Source organism: Cheilinus undulatus, linkage group 15 (genome assembly GCF_018320785.1).
Source record: "Cheilinus undulatus linkage group 15, ASM1832078v1, whole genome shotgun sequence".
Lineage (NCBI taxonomy): Eukaryota > Metazoa > Chordata > Actinopteri > Labriformes > Labridae > Cheilinus > Cheilinus undulatus.
In genome coordinates, this window is record NC_054879.1 from 6,400,467 (window position 1) to 6,418,526 (window position 18,060).

The following is an 18,060-nucleotide window of genomic DNA, read 5'->3' on the forward strand; positions in this document are numbered from 1 at the left end:
GCTTATACTCTGAAAGTCTGGTTCTCTTTCTGTGGTTCTGTACAGCACTTTAAGAAAAAAACAGATATTATAGGTAGCTTGCTGTACATTGGGCTAATTAGGCTTCTGGTCCCATAATTGTTTCCTGCTATAAAGAAGATATTCTCCCACCCACTCGTCTGCACTAGAGGTACAATAATTAGTCCAGCACTTTCAGCCACAGACGAATCAAACCTATACTTTTGGTTTTTAAGCACGGAGGAGTGTTTCGTCATTCATTTCACTGGTAGTGAGTTTCATCCAGAAAGTCTGTCTGTCCTCATGGATTTCAGCTTTCTTACTTTTGCTACAGCCATTAGATTTAGTGTACTTGTTCTAGGATTTCTCTCACAGAGGACTCATTTTCTTCTCCTTGAAACAGAAAGGACATCTATGCTTGAAATAAAGCTGGGATTTAAGAAAATACCAATGCACTTGAGTATCAAATTTGCGGTATGATATCCATTTCTAAGATTAGATCAAAGCAAACATTTACTCATTTGCTTAGACGGCAGAAAAAAGTTGTGCTGCAGGATAATGAAATTACAGGAACTTTATACCATGAAAACATACATATGAACACCTATAAGAGCACCTAGCCATGCAGTCTCCTTTTGCAAACATTTGTGATATAAACTGGGTCAATCTGAAGAGCTCAGTGACTTCAAGTGTCGTACTGTGATGGATGCCATCTTTGCAATAAGACTGAATGAGAAATTTCATCCCTGCTGGATATTCCACAATCAACTGGTAGTGATGGTATTAGAAGTGGAAGCGTTTAGGAACAACAGAAACTCACTAAGCAGAAGGAAACGGAAAACTACTGAGCAGGATCAATGACTGCTAAGGTGCATGGTGTGAAAAAGTCATCAGTGCTCCACTAATTCAATGGCTGAAGAGTTCTAGACTCTACTGGCATTAATGTAAGCATGAAAACTGTGCAGCAAGAGCTTCATGAATGGGTTTCCATGACCAAGCAGCTACATGCAAGCCTCACAACACAAAGTCCAATGCCAAGCACCAGATAGAGTGGTGTGGGCTGTGGAGTAGTGGAAATGTGTTCTAGAGAGTGATGAATCAGATGAGTGAGTCTGGGTTAGGCGGATGCCAGGAGAACGTTACCGGTCTGACTGCACTGTGGTAACTGTGAAGTTTGGTGGAGGAGGGATGATGGTATGAGGCTGGTTTTCAGGGTTTGGACTCAGCCTGATTTCCTCCAGTGAAGGTCAATCTTAGTGCTTCAGCATACCAACACAGTTTGGACAATGCTATGCTTCCAACTTGTGGCAAAAGTTTGGGGAAGGCCCTTTTCTATTCCAACATGACTCTGCTCTTGTGCACAAAGCAAGGACTATAAGGACATGGTTTGACGAGTTAGGTGTGGAAGAACTTGACTGGTCCGCACAGAGCTCTGACCCCATTGAGCACCTTTGGGATGAACTGGAGCAGAGATTGCAAGCCAGGCCTTCTCATCCAACATCAGTGCCTGACCTTATAAATGCTCTGCAGAATGAATGGGCACAAATTCCCACAGAAACATGTGAGTGGCAGCTGTTAGAGCTGCAAAACTCCAACTCCATATTAAGGTACATGGTTTTTAATGCAATGTAATTATAGTGTATGCAGATCCTGCTGTTGTGAACTCACAGAAAACATGCAAATCAAATATGGTTCTTTTGATTACACTATGCTCCCTAAAAAGAGCTCAATGACCAGGAGAAACAACAAACATGTCTCAATTAAGAGGGTTTCTCAGCAGCACTTGCTCCTGACATTGTCCCAGGCCCCTTAAAGAAGGCTTGGGTGTATCTGAGACTAAAGGGGTTAGCTAAAGTGTTAAAGTGACCAGGAATTGCAATGAAGAATTGCCTAGGGGTGGCAAGCTGATTTTTGAAGTAATCCATAATATCCACTGCTCGATTTTGACAACTCTACACAAACAAAGCCTGCAAGGATTCACTGAAGTTAGCACATTCATAGAACCAGGCCTGCTTAATGCCATGTGCCAATAAAGGTTACATTTTAAATGAGAACCAGAACATGTTCTATGGATATTTAAACTATACTCACTTCCCTTTAGAGAGGCAGTTAAAGGTAAACTGTACATTTATGTATTCCTGATCCAATTAGGACTGGGCACTGGTAAAAAAATCTGATTCATCATGCCCCTTTTCCACCTTTTCCACATTCTCCTGTAATCCAGATGGATCAATCGTGCCATGCTTTGTTCAAAATGTTACACGGATCAAGCACCAGGAGGTTTATGACCCTGTACAAACCATCTACAAAGAGCTTTTATCAGAAAAAGAAGTGGGTTTTTCAAATTATGCTCCCTTTTAAAATCTTCATTAGATGTTTTAAATTCACCCGTACATCATTATTCCAACAATTGCAGTATTTTGAAGGCTTGCACATTAGTCATGCTGACTGCTTCTCAGGTTTGCTTTGAATTTACTAATAGCAACTATGTTTCTTGCAGAGTATCTACCTCTACACAGCTGCATTGTTCAGAGCTGCTGGAGACAGTTTTATGGTTAACAGATGCACACAGAAGACAAATTAGCCATGTGGTATAGAGCTAGTAATTGTTAAGTATCAGCAGAGGTCCTTGTTATAAAAAAAAAACCCTCCATACAGATGAATACACAGAGTCATTCACTAGCTTTCAGTCTAAGTCATGGAACCCCTCTCAGCTCACATACATCCACCATGTCACCAGTCATTTAAAAAGTCGACTTTCTCCACCAAAAATACACACTCACATACAGGCGCGCACTTGTTCACTCACACACTCACACAGTGTGTCAGTAGTCATTATTTAGGCTGACAGAGGTAGATTTATACCCAGAGCTCTTTCCATAATTGAACAGTTTTCGTCTCTGTTTCCGCCTCAGCCTGCACAGTCAGCAGCTTTACAATGAGCCCCGAGGCCCAGGACAGTGTGTGTCTGTGTGTGTGTGGTTAACAGGACTCAACACTTTGATAGTTACTCAGTCTGAGGTGTTTGTTGGAGAGTCATGATGTAGCTCAGGGGTAGTGACGATGACCCATCTGTAGAGTTTAATTCCTGGAGAAATGTTGCTGGAGTTTGTGCAAATATAACTCACCTGTGGAGTCAATTCTTATCATAAGGTCTAGAGGACAATAATGTGAAGACTGATAAGGAAAGAGACAAATTTTTGCTTTTCTTTAAAACAAACACAAAAAACTTCACAACAGAAATAGTTGGACATTTTTCAGATGGAAGGTTGTTGTGGACGGACTCTAAGAAAGAGCTGAGAGAGTTAGAGAAACATTAAGTAAAGTTTGATTATCATTTATGTCACTTAGTAGCGTCTCACACATCAAATTGTCATTAAATGCCCTAACCAGTGCCGCCCATGAAGGGGGGAGCTTTCTGGGGCCCAGCCAAACCGGGGGCCTGGGGGTCAGCAAATCATGGTCCATTGTGACATTGAGCCGTGATAACCATATCTTATTTTCAACCTGAATCATAATCACTCTTATCAGAGCACCAAAAAATGTATTTTATTTATTTATTCATTTATGATGTGATACAGTATAGGCTTTTTCTAAAATGTAAACCCTTTTAATTGGTAACGTTAGTAATGTGGATGGCCACACTGAAGGAAGTAATGTTAGACTTCAGAGCCATGATGTGCACAAACATCAGGATGGCAGAAAATAAGAAAAAGAGGCGAGAAAATGCATAAAAAAGTGGCAGAAAATGTGTAAGGAGGAGCAAAAAAAGTTGCAGAAAAGGAAAAACTGCAGCATAAATGGATTTAAAGCAGGAAACCCCATCAAGAAGGGTGCAAAGCAGCACAAATAGGCTTAAAGTGGCAAAAAAAAAGTTACACAGAATGGGTGAGAAGTGGCAAAAATGAAAAAAAAAGGCACAAAAACTGGCAAAAGGTATAAAACAGAAGTGGTGAAAAATGCAGCAAAAATGGGTTAAAAGTGGGGAAAAAGAGTGAAAAGTTGGCAGACTGGCAAAAAAGTGGAACAAAGAACGACAAAATTGATTAAAGACTGCAGAAGTGGGTTAAAAGTGGAGAAAAAAGGATGAAAAGCAATACAAATGGGGCAAAAAGAAGTGGAAAAAATGGTTCAAAAGCTTCAAAAATGGGTTAAAGTGTAAAAAACGGACGAAAAGTAACACAAATGGGTCACAATCAGCAAAAATGTGGCAAAAATGGATGAGAAGTTACAGAAAATGTTTTAGAAGGAACAGAAAGTTTTCTAAAAAAAAAAGGGGGGGGGCAAAATGCAGCAAAAATGGATTTGTAGTGTCAGAAAAGTGGCAGAAATGGGTGAAAAAAAGTGACAAGAATGGGCAAGAACGTGCTAAGATGGACAAAAAGCCACAAATATTGGTAAAAAAGAATTTGCAAAAATTGAATAAAAGTGGGAAAACAAGTGAAAAGCACCACAAATGGGATAAAAGTGGTTACAAAGTAGCAAAAATGGGCAAGAAATGGCAGACCTGACTACAGCATGTCTGAAGGGTAAAATTGTCCGTCTGACTACTTCTGTTGTAATTATCTTTGTGTTTTCTGTGAATTTAAAATTTTTCAAATGGGCAGCCATGCTGCGCCTGTTTATCTCTGTTATTAATGCAAAGCACTTTCTGTTTATTGCAAAGCATTTTGAGTATGCATAGTGTGAGACTGCCTTTTTGGCTTCAAAGGCCACCATAACAGCATTGCAATAGAATCTGACCTTTAGATTTGCTAATGTAACCATCACTGCTACACAGAGTGCATTTTTTAGTTGATTAATATTACTTGAGTTCATAAAATTCCTGGTGGTTATTAAAGTAGTTTGTGCACTGCATTGAATTTAGTATATTACTGCAGGAGTGATTCTATTCTGTTCTTATTATTTATGGTTTACAGAATTAAGTTTACAGTTATTAACAACTATTTCCTCATTTGCATTCACTGTACTCTAAATATTATTTATGTTTACACGTGTAATAGGTAAGTTACTATATAAATCCTCTTTCTATTGTTGTAAAGATTAGTTCCCACCAGTCGTAGTTTCAGGAGGGACATAGAAACTGTGGGACAGAGTGAGTTTGACTCAGGTAGCATTCAGCACATACTGACAAGTGAACGCTGTACTGTCTTGCCGTTTTGATGTTTATTGGAGTCAAATAAAGACACTGGAATAAACCTGTAGCCTGTGTATCTCCTACTCCCAGAAGAGACTGGAGAAGGGAACCATTCAAGAAAGGAGGGTTTCACTAATATTCCCAAGTGGAAAAGTTTTAAATTGTTTCTCTAAAATGTGACTATTGTGACCAACTTTCCCTAATAATTGACCAAATGCATATTTTATTACAAGAACTAACTTTTAATCAGCAGATAAAAGAAAAACAATGAACAAAAGCAACTTTTAAATCACAGTTGGATGCTTAGCCACTCGAATTAATAGAATTGTAAAGTAATTCATCATAATTAATCTACTGACCTTTACAGTAGTTAGAGCTGGAGCCGTGATGGATGGGAACAAGAGGGTGAAGAGGGATGATGAAAAGGATGAGGAAAGGAGGAAATAAGAGAAGAGGAGGCGATGGACGGAGAGCAAAATTGGATTAGACGTGAGCAAAGGAGATGGAGATAGAAATGGGAGGCTGACAGGAGCTGTGTGGGGTCACTAATTAGGAAAATGGTGGTGAGAGGTTGAAAGGGTTATGTTCCCTTCTCCATGTCTCTCTATCCATCCACAGCACCCGCCTGCCTATGTGCACCTTTCTTCCTCTCTCATTTCCATTCCTCCCTCTCTCCTCTCCATATGGGGGGGCTAATTACAGAGGTAAAGGGCACCAAATTAAAACAGCTTAATGTCAGCAGCTGGGAGCTACTTATCCAATGTTAATATCTAATTCTGTGCGTGTGTGCGTGCTCGCTCGGTGTGTGCTGGGACAGTAATATGAGACCATTCTGTTTAGGCTTACATAATAATCCTGCATGCTTTCACTGTGAGCAGACTGTGCAAACAACTCAATAAAGTTATGCATACACACAACACTGTGGACTTAAAGCTAAACACCGAGATAGGTCAAGAGTTCAAGGCACACATGCAGATCACCAAGTGAGTCATGGAAACATCTAGAAGAAACCAAACAAGCGGTAAATCATCAGTGGTCTCGGATTTACTGACCTGGTGGTTAGAAGCGACATAGAATAACAGCAGACAGAGTTACAGCACAGGAGCACAGGCAGACGCACTGAGAGGTTGAGAGGAGAGATGCGATCTTAACAAAGACAGAGAAGGATCTGGAAGAGTGGAATCAAAACATGCCTCAGGGAGAGATGACAGAAAGAGCGAAAGAAGGAGTTATGGGGAGGAAAATTGCAGTTGTGGTGAAACAGAAACAACAGCAGATAGGGTTTCACCTCGACGCCTGAGAGAGGGATCGGGTTTGTGAAAAAGACTACACATGTGTGGAGAAAGCGCTCCTTGTGGTGTCGATTGTGGTTTCGCTTAGCAGAAGTAAAAGTAGTCAGATTTATGAAGACAAATGAAGAAGAGAAGATGGAAAGAAGGAAGGGATTCTCAGAGAGTGATGGATGAAGAAGGCAAAAGAAAATATCAGACAGAGGGAACTCATTTGCAGGAATCATTTGTTGAAGGGTTGTGGTATCAGTCAGCATGTGTTAAAAGCTTTCAGAAACATTAAGGGAATCTTAACCAGACGTAAAAAACATCCTTATTAAGACCAGATCTGGTTACTCTGACATACCCCTCTGCTGACGTGTGTGCCTCTGTGTGCTTCTGCCTCTGTTTGATCTATCATACAGTGGTCGCACGCTGCTGTGCACCAAGGTCAGTGCGAGTGCAGCATCTATCATCATAGCGTCGCGGGTGTATATATGTGTATGCCAGTGGGTAAAATGAGCAGTGTGGCACGGTGTGCCAGCTCACTGCCTCGGCTCACTCTGTCACTGTCACCATCATGACAAACTTCAGCCTTAATACACAGTCTTGGAAAACAACAGTGTTGGGTGTACAAACATCATTAGTCACTGTATGAAAACTAAATCTTACTTTACTCAAACATCACTGCTGGTCTGAGGAAATATTTCTCTTTTCAGTGTGGCGTGAAGCAGCTGCAGAGCGATGTCTGCATACTTCAGCAGAAAGGCGTAGTTTGGTTTATTGTTTGAACTGTTTAAGGTTATTATAGAAGCAGATGGCTCATGCCAATGGATGCTGTAAATGTGATCAATCTTGTTTAAAGTATAATGCATAGCATCCTGCATTTGTTTTTGTTAATTAGCACGCTTACGTGGTAGGTAAGAATGTTTGGTTGTCGGGTTGAGCACACTGGCAGCATGTTTGGAGTGCACCTAAAGACCCTGACGTCAACCATGGCATTCTGAAGCCTCAGTTCTGCATCAGGAAGGTTGGTGTTTGATAAATGAGGAGAGAGGAGTGGCCTGTTTGAATGTGTCCAATAAAATTGTATGATTTTAACTTTTTCCAGCCCTCTTTGGCAAGGTCATTATAGTTAACTAAACTAACAAAATAACTAGAACTAAGAGGTAAAAATCATTTTAGTTAACTGAAACTTAAATAAAAACTGAGCTTTATGAGAAATACAAAAACTAACTAAAACTAAATTCTGTGCTGACAAAACTAACTAAAATGAAATAAAATCAGAGACAAAATCTCCTTAGTTTTAGTCTTTGGCAGCAGTACACTGTTTGACATGAACACCTGGAGAGACTAAAGTGGCCTGATTTGATTGCAGAAGACTTCACACCATGGTAAATTTTAGTTCTTGAGTTGTATACAAACATTAAAAAAAATGAAAAAATAAAATAAAAAATTAAGAACCCTTTTGGGTCTGGCCCTTGACAGTTGTCCCGTATTCCCCCCAAAACTAAAACTAACACTAAAACTGATAAAAACTAAACTAAAACGAAGTATTTTTTTGAAATCAAAAGAATCCAACAGGAAAAAACTATAAAAACTAAACTGAAATCTAAAACAAAAGGTAAAAACTAAATAAAAATAAAAAATAATAAAAATTCCCAAACTATTATAACCTGGCTCTTTGGTCTCACCCCTAAAATAAAGTAGCTTAAACTAAACTGAAATTTAAACCAAAAGTCAAATTTTAATACCATGAAAACTAATGAAAATTCCCAAACAGTTATGACGTTGGTATAGAATCAAATAAACGGGATTAGTTAAGACTTACTGGCAATGCAGTATAAATCTTCACACCACTATCAGTGTGTGAACGGGTGTGAATGGCTGGGGGTTACTTGCAGTTTAAAAAGCACCTTTGATAGTCAGACAGCTAGAAAATCACTATACAATGTCAGGTGCAGTTTAATAACATTAAGCCTTATCACACTTTTATTTTTTGCACCACCATAGAAACTTTAAGCATTCTGCTATGAAGTTTGGTATTTTGAAATTTAAAACAGATTTTAACTTAGTAATCTTTTTTAGGCATGTATAGCAGTGATACTCATAGCATGGCTCTTTTATGTATTAATTTGAAATATTATTCCCAGAAAAACTTATACACTGCAAGTCATAATAATCAGTTTGTTTCCTACACATACACATTTGGCTTTATATGTCAACCTTATGTTTTTTGTCCGTATATTTCCATTGCTCTTATTTGCAATTTTTTGCCCCTTTTTCCAGTTTTTGCCACTTGTAATCAATTTTTACTGCTTTAAGCCCATTTTTGCCACTTTTATCCCATTTTTGCTATTTGTAATTTTGTTTCCTTTTTTGCCATTTTTACCACTTTTTGCTCATTTAAGCTGCCTTTTGCCATTGAAAGACACTTTTTTTATTTACATTTCTGCCACTCTTTGGTGATTTTGCCCATTATAGTCACTTCTCACATCATTTTTCGTCACTTTTTCTCACCCATTTTTGCCATTTTATGCCTGGTTTGTCCTGTGTCACCCATTTAAGCCACTTTTTTTGCCACCTTTAACTTATTTCTATTGCCACTTGAACCTGTTTTTGCCACTTTTCACCACTTATTTGTGGCTTTTGCAAAGGTATTTTTCAACAATTTGGCTGTTTGTTTGAGAGAAGTTGAGCAGCACTGCTGTATAGTCTAGATTTTAATGCCTTCTTATTTCAGCTACAAAGCCTTTGTGACTGAGGACACACCAGGATGATTTAGTGTGGAAGGTGACAAACTTGAGCATGGAGGAATACTGCAGGGTCAAAGCTAGTTCATATCTTTTTCTATCTCCTGCTTTTGTATTTATGATGTGGATTTGTGGTTGAGCTGGTCATCTGTCAACTGAAAGGTTGGCAGTTTCACCGTCCACATGTATGTGTCCTTGGGCACTGAACCCAAAATTACTTCCAATAAGCACAGCCAGTGGTGTTTGAAAGGGATTAGTTAATACATACAGGGATTTTAAATGTCATCCTCCTCCATCAGCGTATGAATGTGTGCTAAAGGGTTAATATGACCCTACTTTAAAGTCCTCTGAGTGGTCAGAAGATAAGATGAATGCCCTCTGAGTGCAGCCCATTACAAAGTTTGTATTGTTTTTCTATTTTGGCAGAAACCACCACCATACCTGACACTGCGACCCCCACCGTACCCAGAGAGGAACAGACGACTGCTGCATGGAGACCAGGTGATTCTCTCCAAGCACACATGCATTAATTGAGCTTCTGTGTCTCCTCCACACACACTCTCACACACTCCCACTCTTAAGGTCAAACTCATGATGTCATTGAGCGCCACGGGGCCTCTGGGCTTTGAAGTCTGTTAGATTCAGGAGTCCCACAGGAGGCTCCGTGGAGCTCTCACAGCCAGAGGACCTCACCTCCTCAAACACAGACATTCTGGGACTATGATTCCACAGGTATCAGAGTCACGAAGAAGGCTTTCTAGGAAAAATCTGCAGTGGTAGATGAGTACCGCGGCCTAACTAAACACAGACATATTAATTGTTTCTTAATATTCTGTCTCTTTTTCTTTATTTTTCCATGTCTCATGCCCTCATATGTATGTTTTCTCTTCTTCTATCATCTTTCTCCTTTTATTTGTGTCCAAACTCCCCCTCTGCTCTGATATCTTTCAGTTCTGTTTGCTTTCTTTTATCCTCTCCACTTACTCTTCTGTCTAACTCATTCTCTGTGCAAACAACCTCTCTTCTACAATATTATCTGTATTCAGCATGATTTATTGAGATGTCATTCATGAGCACTACTGCCAAAACAACTAAACACAATGGAAATCTCTCAAAGAAAAGTATCAAAATAAAAAAGGAGCTGAGCACTGTGGCATAAAAGAATGGATTTAAAACTGAGATAGAAAAGTAGAAATATGATAGGGCTCTAAAATCACTCTGAATGTGTTGCAGGAGAAGTGACAGGCGGAGAAATGTGCTGTGAGGAGTCTTTATTCATCATCTGTGTCTCTTTCACAGCCACCACTCCGTCCCTGTCGGCCGTGTGTGACTTTGAGCAGAGTTTGTGCGGCTGGTCGGCTGATCCTCAGTCAGGTGTGAGCTGGTCTCTGCACACAGCCAGCAGCAGTTCAACGGGACACGGAGGACACGGGACGAGGCAGGATCTGTCACTGGGATCAGACAGTGAGTAGAGATTTGTTATAACCATATGACACAGCATTTAAAGGCCCGTTGCATTTTATAACACTAAAATATTCAGATAATTTCCCTAAATACAGCAACCAAACAGACACGTTTGGAGTCAAAGAATAAAGCTTACTCGCACACATATAAAGCTAAATTCATGTAGGAACTGGGTTTGGTGCACTTTGATTCAAGGTCTCTGAGTGTGACTCTGCTCTCATTAAACAGACAGTGCTGTTACTACGACCCCTCATCAGGCCCACCACAGAATCCTCTGGGCCCGTGATAAACCCAGAGAGTGGGCCCTCGCCAGTTGTGATTCCTTGATGATATCAATGCATGTGTTTGGATCAGTAGCGTTACTGCTAGCATCCTGGCTAACAGTTTCCTCATTTTGGAGCAGAAAAGTGTGTGAAGCTATTTTTTGGGTTCTAGTGTTGAAATTATTTATTCATGCTACTTTAAAACTCTTTCTCCACATTTTTACTGTCCATTATTGCCACTTCCTTATTGCTACTTTTCCCCCATTTTTGTCACTTTTTGGCCACTTTTATCAATTTTTTCCCTTTTGTTGCCACTTTTTGCCCATATTTGTAATTTGTAGCAATTTTTGCCCATTTCTTCAGCACCTTTTTTCATATTTTAGCTTCCATTTGCAATTTTTTAACCTATTTTTGCCTTTTTTCCCATGTTTGGCACTATATGCCCATTATTGCCCACTTTTGCCAATTTTTTTTGCTACTTTTATCCCTTTTATTGCCCCATGTCACCCATTTTTGTTACATATTTAATCACTTTTCTAAACAACTTTGTAGAATTTTTTGGGCCACTTTTTGCCCATTTCTACAACTTCTATTTTGCGTATTTCAGCTGCCATTTTGCATTTAATGACCTCTTTTTAAACCCTTTTTTTGTTTCTATTCCCAATTATATTAATCTTTTTTAAAAAGTCTCATTTTTTTCTAGTTTTTGTATCTTGATATTTGTGCCTCATTGCCTAGCTACGAAGTCTAGCATTACTTTACTCATCATTTAGTTCATTGTTCCCATCCACATTGTTAACATCACCAATCAAAGGTTGTTCTTTTTTTAAACAAGAGGGGTTTACATTGAGAAAAAGCCTATGTTGTACAACAGCATAAATAAATTAAATGCATGTTTTGTTACTTTGATAAGAGTGGTAGTTATCAAGGTTAGAAATAAATGCTCTTGTCACAGCTTAACTGTACACTTGACAATGATTTTGCTGACCTCCATGGGCCCCAATAATGGGTGGACCCCAGAAAGCTCTCTTCTTTATCTTTACATTTCTTAGCTTTAAAGAGGGGGTTTATTAACGAGAAAAAAATTGAGAATTTTTACTTTTATGACGTGAATTTAAGGAAACCAAAGCTTTGTATATTTGAGATGATAAAGTGAAAAAGTTTGTAATCCAACCACTATTTCAGTGTGGTTACTTGTAAATTTTTTTGGCTTAACACCGCCGTAAATTAAGGATTTTTAAAACTTGAAAAAAAAAAAAAAAAGACGAAAATTATGTATATATATATATATATATATATATATATTCAAAATATAAGACACTTTATACCCAGAAATCAGAAAGTTTCTCTTTAGAATTAACTTTTTTTTTCATTTTTTAACTTTAAGGTTGGTCTAAATACATTATGCTTCCTTTTGTTTTAAACTGATGTACATCTGATTTGAGGACCTCATAGCAGATTGGGTCCCACACCCAATCTATGAGATCTTTGCCCTCCCCCTCCTCCAGGGGTGCATGGACCCCAGGTTGGGAACCAATGTTTTGGAGTCGAATAATTTTGCTACACTGAGGCCTGATCTTCCTTGCAAGTGTGTTCAAACTTTCTGAGACGTTTCACTGAGCTGTGTTTTCTGCATTTCCAGCTATTTCTCATTCTATAAACACAGAAAAGAAAGCATCGTCACGCTGCGTTTTTTTAACCTTCCTTAGCACAAAGACTTCTGTAGCTCTAATTAGGAACAAAGTGGTCGTCCCGTGGAGGAACATTTTAGATCCCAGTGCTGGGGGGAACCTCTGACAACAACTATGATGCAAGGATTTCACTCTGATCTGCTTACAGCTTAATTGGAGTTTTTTTCCAAAGATGTAAGGTTTAACAGTTACACTTTTTCCAACCTAGTTTGACTTTTTATGTCTCTTTTCATTACTTTTTACGTTTTTCTCTGATTCACCTTCCTTTTACAACAAGGCTTTGTCTCCCGTGCCCAGATTTCTTCCATTTTCATTCGCTGTAATTGCTTCCCTTTAAAAATCTTTTTCCATCTTCTTTTATTTCATCTCATCCTGCGCTTTATAAACCCCTAATGTCAGAACAAATGTCTTTCTGCCTTCAATCCTTAACATCTCATTTCTCCTCGTTACCCTCACCATTTCCTTAACATGCCCTAACAGTACATCATGTCTGTATTTTTATGTCACTTTCCACTTCCAGCTCTCTCACTCCATCACTGTGCTCACCTCCTTCTCTCTGCACTGACCCTTCTCCCATTTCCCTTAGTGGTACTTGCCTTTTTCCACATCTGTCCACCTTTAATAAGACAGCAGGAGGATCACTGAGACTGCTTTATCCATTACACACACACTCACATACCGGCACACATAAGCCTCACACACATGGCCCAGAGCAGTCAGATAACTCAGATGATGGCTTTGACAGAAGTGCTGCCTTAGCTCTACAGCTCCCCCTGAGGCTCCGCACACACACACTGAACACACACTATTTTATAACCACTCAAGGTGGGACCGACCGCGTATTAAACACTCAAGGTGTGTGGGTTTGTTACCCGCACACTCACACTCGACCTTGATCCTCACCAAGGTTTTCTGTGTATCTGTTGAAGCCATCTACTTTATGGTCGACTGAGCCGCTCCCTTATAAACAGACAGGGATGTGACATAAGGCTGGGCTCTACATCACACTCAGCTGCTGGGTGTGAAGTGTGAGCGCGCTCATTTCAATGTGCTTTACCCTGCTCTTATTAGTGTGTTTGTGCGTGTAATTGACATAGCAGCGTCCCTGTCTCCGTGTTAGACAGCAACATGACATTAAGTCTTGTTCTACAGCAACATTAGCTCGGCACCCTGTCTAGAAGCTGTCTCTGTATGCAAATCAAATCCCCCAGTCTTGTCACTGAAAAGGGTTTAAAAAGAGAAAATCCAACCTGAAGAGAGCTCATAAGTTATTCTTTTGATCTTAGACGGGGCGGGACTGAAACTCTACACCCCGTGGAGATTTCATGGAAGGGAACTCTTCACAGCGCTGTTGGGAGTAGTTTAGTTATTGATAAAGAGAGGAAATGAGAATGAGGGAGGGTTCAAAGGCTGTAAATTGACATCATAATGTCAGTGTCCTGAAGATATTACTTCAAGAACAAAGCAGTAACCTTTCCACTGATCTTCTAGCATCCTGAACTCAAAGCTGTGGCAGTTTTTTTAATATGTAAGCAGAATAACAGTATAATGTAAAAGTATATGGATGCTTCACACTGCCTGTTCCCCACCAGTTTATCCAATATTTTACACCCAGCTGTCAAAAACTAGATGTACAGTCATGTGCATAAGTTTCCGTAAGGATTGAGTGCAGAAGGATTCATACATGTGTGTTGCTTAGCTTTTTCTTTCAGCCAGTGGTCTGGGCCTTTTGGACAACCACATCATGACCAGGGGCTTGAGGCAACCCTATTACCCGTGGCCAGTGGTCACCAACTGGTGGCCCGCTGCCCCATCTGGCCCCATCTGGCCCCCAGAACAATATTAAATTCAGGAATATACAGAGGAAAAAATATGTTGATATATCAGGCATCATTTTTCAAATTCCCTATAGCTGTTAAAAAATCCCTCAAAACAATTGAAATTGAAAAAATTGCCTGGATTGGTTTAATGTTTGATCCATTTTACAGGAGTTCTCCTGTCACCCATATAAGCAAATACTATGATGCATCCTTAACTCACAGGCTGAGTTCATACTTGATAAAAACTATGGTTTAAAATATCTCAGATGCCCCGTTGTGGCCGGTATAGGGACTGGTGTTACTTTTAGAGGTTAAAATGGCATAGATTTGAAAGAAAAGAAAATATTCTCATAAATACTGACTGATGCTGATACTAAGCTTGTTTAGCTAACAGAGCTACGTAAGCTTCGCTTGCTGCGTCAGAATGTTTTCATTCAAATATACGTAGCTAAAAGCCTGTGTTGCTCCGTTGGGAACATAGCTACATAGCTTCAATAGCCACTTTTTGAGTTCAGCTTTAGCTACACAAGCTATGTAGCTATGCTATCTACATAGCTTACACAGCTAACAGCTAAATAAGCTTCTCTTGTTGTGTTTGAATGTTTTCACTCAAATGTGAAAGAGCCTTGTCTTAGCACCAGCTTATGTGAGTGGCACATCATTACTCAGGCACTTACCCCACAATTTGCCACTTCAACATGTTTCCTGTTTTATATTTTTTAATTCAACTCTATTCATAAACAAAGTCTGGCAGTTACATTCCTGCAATAACCATCTTAGCTCACATTAGCTCTGTAAGCTTAAGCTAAAGCTAGCATAGCTATGCTAGATATATAATTTGAGTTAGCACATAAGCCAGTGTAGTTAAACTAGCTTTAGCAATGTTAGCTTTAGTAAAAGTAGCTAATGTTGCTCAGTAGAGAACACAACTATATGATTTACAAAGGCTCTTTTTGAGCTTAGCTTTAGCTACATGAGCTACGTAGCTACAGTGTCTACATAGCTTATACAGCTAACAGAGCTAGATAATGATACATCATCACTTGGGAACTTACCCCAGAAGGTTGATTTTGTTGATTTTGTTTAGTTGATAGTACATCACTGTCTGAATTAAACGCATGTACATTTCTGATGGCCACTTCCAAAGACCGTTCATATGAGGCATCATCTCAACTTTAAACAGTGACATTCATGAAATAACCGTATTGCAAACATTACAGACAAATAAATCTATCATAAACAAAACAGAAATAAAGGTCAGAGGGATAAGATTCTGAGGTTAAATTACATATAGACCTGTTTGAGATGTAGAAACTTACACAGTGGCTCTTGTTAGCTTCGTTAGCTTTTGCCAAAGCTAACATAGCTAAGCTAAAGTACATAAGACAATGTAGTTAGGTTAGCCTTAGCAATGTTAGCTTTAGCAAACATAGCTTAAGTTAATGTTGCTCTGTAGTGAACATAGCTATATGACTTATGTAGCTGCTTTGGAGCTTAGCTTTAGCTATGTAGCTACATTGGCTATGTAGCTTACGTAGCTAATAAAATGCTTAAAGCTACATTGCAAATATAGTTACGAAAGCTATGTTGTTACATTGCTGTGTCAGAAGGTTTTCATAAGGGACCAGTTTTTCTCTAACCAGACTGTTTACTCGACTTTATAGAATGTTTGTAATTAGGTTTTGCAGGGCATGTTTTAATTTTTGGTATCCTAATTGTTACCTAAACACTCACCATAACCCCAAACAGAAGTTTAATCGAATTTTATTTACAAAGTTGCAGCGTGTATTACCGGTCTGACAGAGACGGCGTCTCATATGAACTGTTGTTGACAGCGGCTGCAGCCAGACCCCTCTCCCAGAATCAATCTAAAACAAAATAATCTACTTAAAGCTTTTAAGTTAAAGTACCACATTTGAAAAGAAGAGTTTTAACAGCGTTGTATTTTACAATCAAAAACTTCATCTTGGCCCAAGCTCCCCTTTGTGTTTATAGTTCTGCATCCAATCAAGGATAGAAAATACACACATGCAGAAAGGATGAACTCATATCTAAAAATAATTCACTGCAGGTACACACACAATGACTGACAGATGAACTCACACATTCACAAACTGAGATATATACATAAATACAGACTCATGTAAACAAACCCCAGCACACACACACACACACACACTCACATTTCCCTCAGAGCCAATCTACATCCCTGCCTCTCCCTCCCATTGAGACTTGTTAATTAATTCCCTCCCTTTGTACGTTCGCCAAGATCAAACGAGGAGAGACAGAAAAACACTGCAACTTTCTCTAACTGTACTTAATGAGAGACGGTAATTTAGGTCCCCGATTTCATCGCCTCCAAGTTAAGAAATAGAGTTACCTCAACCCAAATCCATTATTCATTAAGTGCTGCAAAATGTGTCCAATGTTTGTGGCGCGCGGAAGAAAAACAGATAGATAGATAGATAGATAGATAGATAGATAGATAGATAGATAGATAGATCGATCTTTGATTCTTCTTTTTTCCTTTCACTCTCTCTATGGAGGTGTCACACGCCATGTCTGTATATCATTAAAAACACTATTTGCAGCTCCAGCGAAGCTTTTAGTCCCCATCCCTAATAGAAAAAAGAGACAAACAGCCAAACACAGCAGCAGGCTAATGATTATGGTCCTGTTTGGGTTGGGGAATACACTATAGCGCAGCCTTTCTCTCCATCTCTCGTGTCATGTTTGCTCACTCTTTCACTCACTCACCCCTTCTTTCCTAACACTCACCTCCTTTGCTCTTACTCCCATCGATTCTTTGTGCAGATAGGGAGAAAGGAATAAGAATTAGTAAAAAAACACTGAGTGCCTGTGTGTGCATGATGGTTTCTTTGACAAAAACAGGCAGAGCCACAAAACAAGGTGTCAGCATTCAGGATGATTAGGGCTGTTTTTAAAGGGGTTTGTTTGTATTTGTGTGGGTATATGTGCGCGTTCATTTGTATCCAAAGCCATTAGCGACCATGATGAAATGGCAGTTTCTCCTTTGCGGTAAAGCTTCATACCGCAGAATGATTGTGGTAATGCCTTAAATTCAAAGCAGCCACATCCTACCTCATACATCATGCTCTACGCTGGGACTGGAGGAAGCAAAATGCACTATCACAAACCATTAAATGTATTAAACAGAATCCATTAGATCAATAACATGCAAAAAGCACACAACAGCACTAAGATTGATGATTTCGAACACAAATGAATCTAAACCGAATCAGTGGTCCTGTAATAATGTCTTCTTTGTCTCCTTTTCCTCCAGATTTCTCAGGGAACTACCTCCACCTTGATGCAGGCGCCCACACTCAGCGCAAGCGAGCCCGTCTAATGAGCCCAGAGGTAGCGCCCGAGCGAGGCCCGCTGTGCCTCCTCTTCTACTACCAGCTCCAGGGGGAGGCACAGGGGAGTCTAAGGGTGCTGCTGAGGGACGGTGACCAGGAGGAGACACTGCTATGGGCCCTGAAAGGAGACCAGGGTTCACACTGGAGAGAGGGCCGCACCATCCTGCCTCAGAGCCCAAGGGAGTATCAGGTTAGGGTTGTTTATGGACAGTTTATCATGCTGATATTGTCTCTTTTTTCTTTTGATTAAAGGTACAATATGATACATTTTTGCACTGAAATGC

At 39.6% G+C, this 18,060-nt stretch overlaps 1 protein-coding gene across 3 annotated transcripts in view; it reads left to right on the plus strand.

Moving 5' to 3' along the window:
• LOC121522334 (neuropilin-2-like) overlaps positions 1 to 18,060 on the plus strand; it is a 179,868-nt gene that overhangs the window by 130,375 nt on the left and 31,433 nt on the right. For all 3 annotated transcript variants that reach the window (XM_041806563.1, XM_041806565.1, XM_041806564.1), the window contains exons 12-14: positions 9,582 to 9,656; positions 10,455 to 10,619; positions 17,698 to 17,966. In XM_041806563.1, coding sequence (XP_041662497.1) covers positions 9,582 to 9,656; positions 10,455 to 10,619; positions 17,698 to 17,966 — 509 coding nt within the window. The remainder of the gene's footprint in view (positions 1 to 9,581; positions 9,657 to 10,454; positions 10,620 to 17,697; positions 17,967 to 18,060) is intronic.